The 1,973-nt window shown below is 49.3% G+C and overlaps 1 protein-coding gene across 1 annotated transcript; it reads right to left on the bottom strand.

Moving 5' to 3' along the window:
• Window positions 1-222: 222 nt before the first annotated feature.
• Window positions 223-1,212, bottom strand: LOC141980911 (olfactory receptor 52K2-like). The gene has a single exon (XM_074942666.1). It carries the CDS (start codon window positions 1,210-1,212, stop codon window positions 223-225), a length of 990 nt encoding a protein of 329 aa, XP_074798767.1.
• Between the last annotated feature and the right edge of the window lie 761 nt (window positions 1,213-1,973).

The following is a 1,973-nucleotide window of genomic DNA, read 5'->3' as shown; positions in this document are numbered from 1 at the left end:
ATTCCAGTTATCAGGAATTAGAAAGGCGGCAACCCTCGGAGTTGCACATAGATTCCCCAATTTGTCACACTGACACAGCCCAGTAAAGTCAGGAAAGGGTTTCAGGTCTCTTTGACTGGCCAGTCAGTGATTCTGGGAAGAGGGCCCAGCACCATGTCACCAGCCAGCTCTGCATGGAGCTCACTCTGAGAGCCAGATCACCAGGAGAAAGCTTTAGGACCCTTAATGAGTAAAGAGCTGGAGCAGACTATCCCGAATCTGCTGGGTCCTCACCCCATAGATGATGGGGTTTAACATGGGGGGCACCATGAGATACATGTTGTTCATGAGAACGTGGAAATGCAGGGCCATATTGTGCCCAAACCGTTCCGTGAGGGCGGAGACGAGATGTAGGCTGTAAGAGGCTAAGATGACACAGAGGTGGGAGCCGCAGGTCCCAAAAGTCTTGAGGCGGGCGTCCTTTGTTGGGAGGCTGAAGATGGCCCTGAGGATCTGGGTATAGGACATGGTGATACAAAACACATCCACACCGGTCACCAAGAATGTCACAGCCAGGCTGTAGTAACTACTGATGCGGATGTCGGCACAGGCCAGCTTCACCACAGCGATGTGCTTGCAGTATGTGTAGGGAATGATGTTGGTTCTGCAATATGGCCACCTCCTCACCAGGAAGGGAAGGGGCAATACGAGCATGACGCCACGCAGCACCAGGGCCAGGCCAATTTTGGCCACCACAGGGTTTGTCAGAGTGCTGGAATATCTCAGGGGATCACAGATGGCCACGTAGCGATCAAAAGCCATGGCCACGAGGATCCCAGAATGCATCGCAGAGCAGCTGAGAAGGCAGAACATCTGGGTGAGGCAGGCGCTGAAATTGATCTCCCTGGAATTGAACCAGAAGATACTTAGCATTTTGGGTAGGATGGCCGTAGAAGGGACCACGTCGGCGACGACCAGCATGCAGAGGAAATAGTACATGGGCCCATGGAGGCTTGGCTCCCTCTTCACGATGAACAGGATGGTGAAGTTCCCCAGGATGACTATGGCGTACATGGCACAGAAGGGGATGGAGATCCAGACATGGGCTGCCTCCAGGCCAGGAATGCCCAGCAGGATGAAGGTGGAAGGGTTTGTGAAATCGGTTGAGTTGGAATCTGACATGGTGTAGGGGAGAAGGTGTCCAACACTGAGACAGAACGGTGTTTCCTGCATAGACCGTACGTTCTCCTGACTTCCTGTATGGCCCAAGGTCTAGCGTGATGGTCGGAGGACAAATGCCTGGATGGAGAGAAAATGTTAATATTAGACACTACATACACAGCTGGAGGCTGGTGTCATGGATGAAGCAGATTGGTCGCTCTTCACACACTGAAAAATGACATTTTCATTATTCAGATAAATGAATTATGAACAATTGACCCTACTAATGTCAGTTCCATATTTTATGGTGCTTCTTTAGTCAATAATTCCTACATATCGTGGTGTGGGAAACCTTAATAGGCACCAGCAGTAAACATGAGTGGATGCTGGTTTTCCCTCATTGTTCCTTAGGCCTTATCTGCACTGCCAAGTTTTTTTGCCAAGAGGCAACATTTGCTGAAGAAATAGCGGAGGTGTAAACACTACAAAGCCGCTTTTGAAGATAGAACTCTTCAGTTTCAGTGACGTAATAAAGGCACCTTAACGAGAGGTGTAAGGGTTTGCAACAATGATTTCTTTTCAAGGCTCTTTGGTCATTGACCAAACTTGCAGCGAAAAAAGTCTGCCAATTTACACATAGGCTCAATACAATGAAACCCAGACTAGAGAGTCCATGCTGTAGCCAGTTTCCCATTCACCTAGTTACTGAAAATCTGAGAGTGGGGAAAAAACACCTTTGCTAAGACATGTGCCGGGGGAAACATCCCAACTAGAACACTCCTCAGGGAAAAGACTTGGGCATCATTGATAGCAGCTCCACGGAAACACCTGCT

This window comes from Natator depressus, chromosome 1 (assembly GCF_965152275.1).
Source record: "Natator depressus isolate rNatDep1 chromosome 1, rNatDep2.hap1, whole genome shotgun sequence".
Taxonomy (NCBI): domain Eukaryota; kingdom Metazoa; phylum Chordata; order Testudines; family Cheloniidae; genus Natator; species Natator depressus.
The sequence above is the reverse complement of the archived record's forward strand: the minus strand, read 5'-3'. Positions and strand labels throughout refer to the sequence as shown.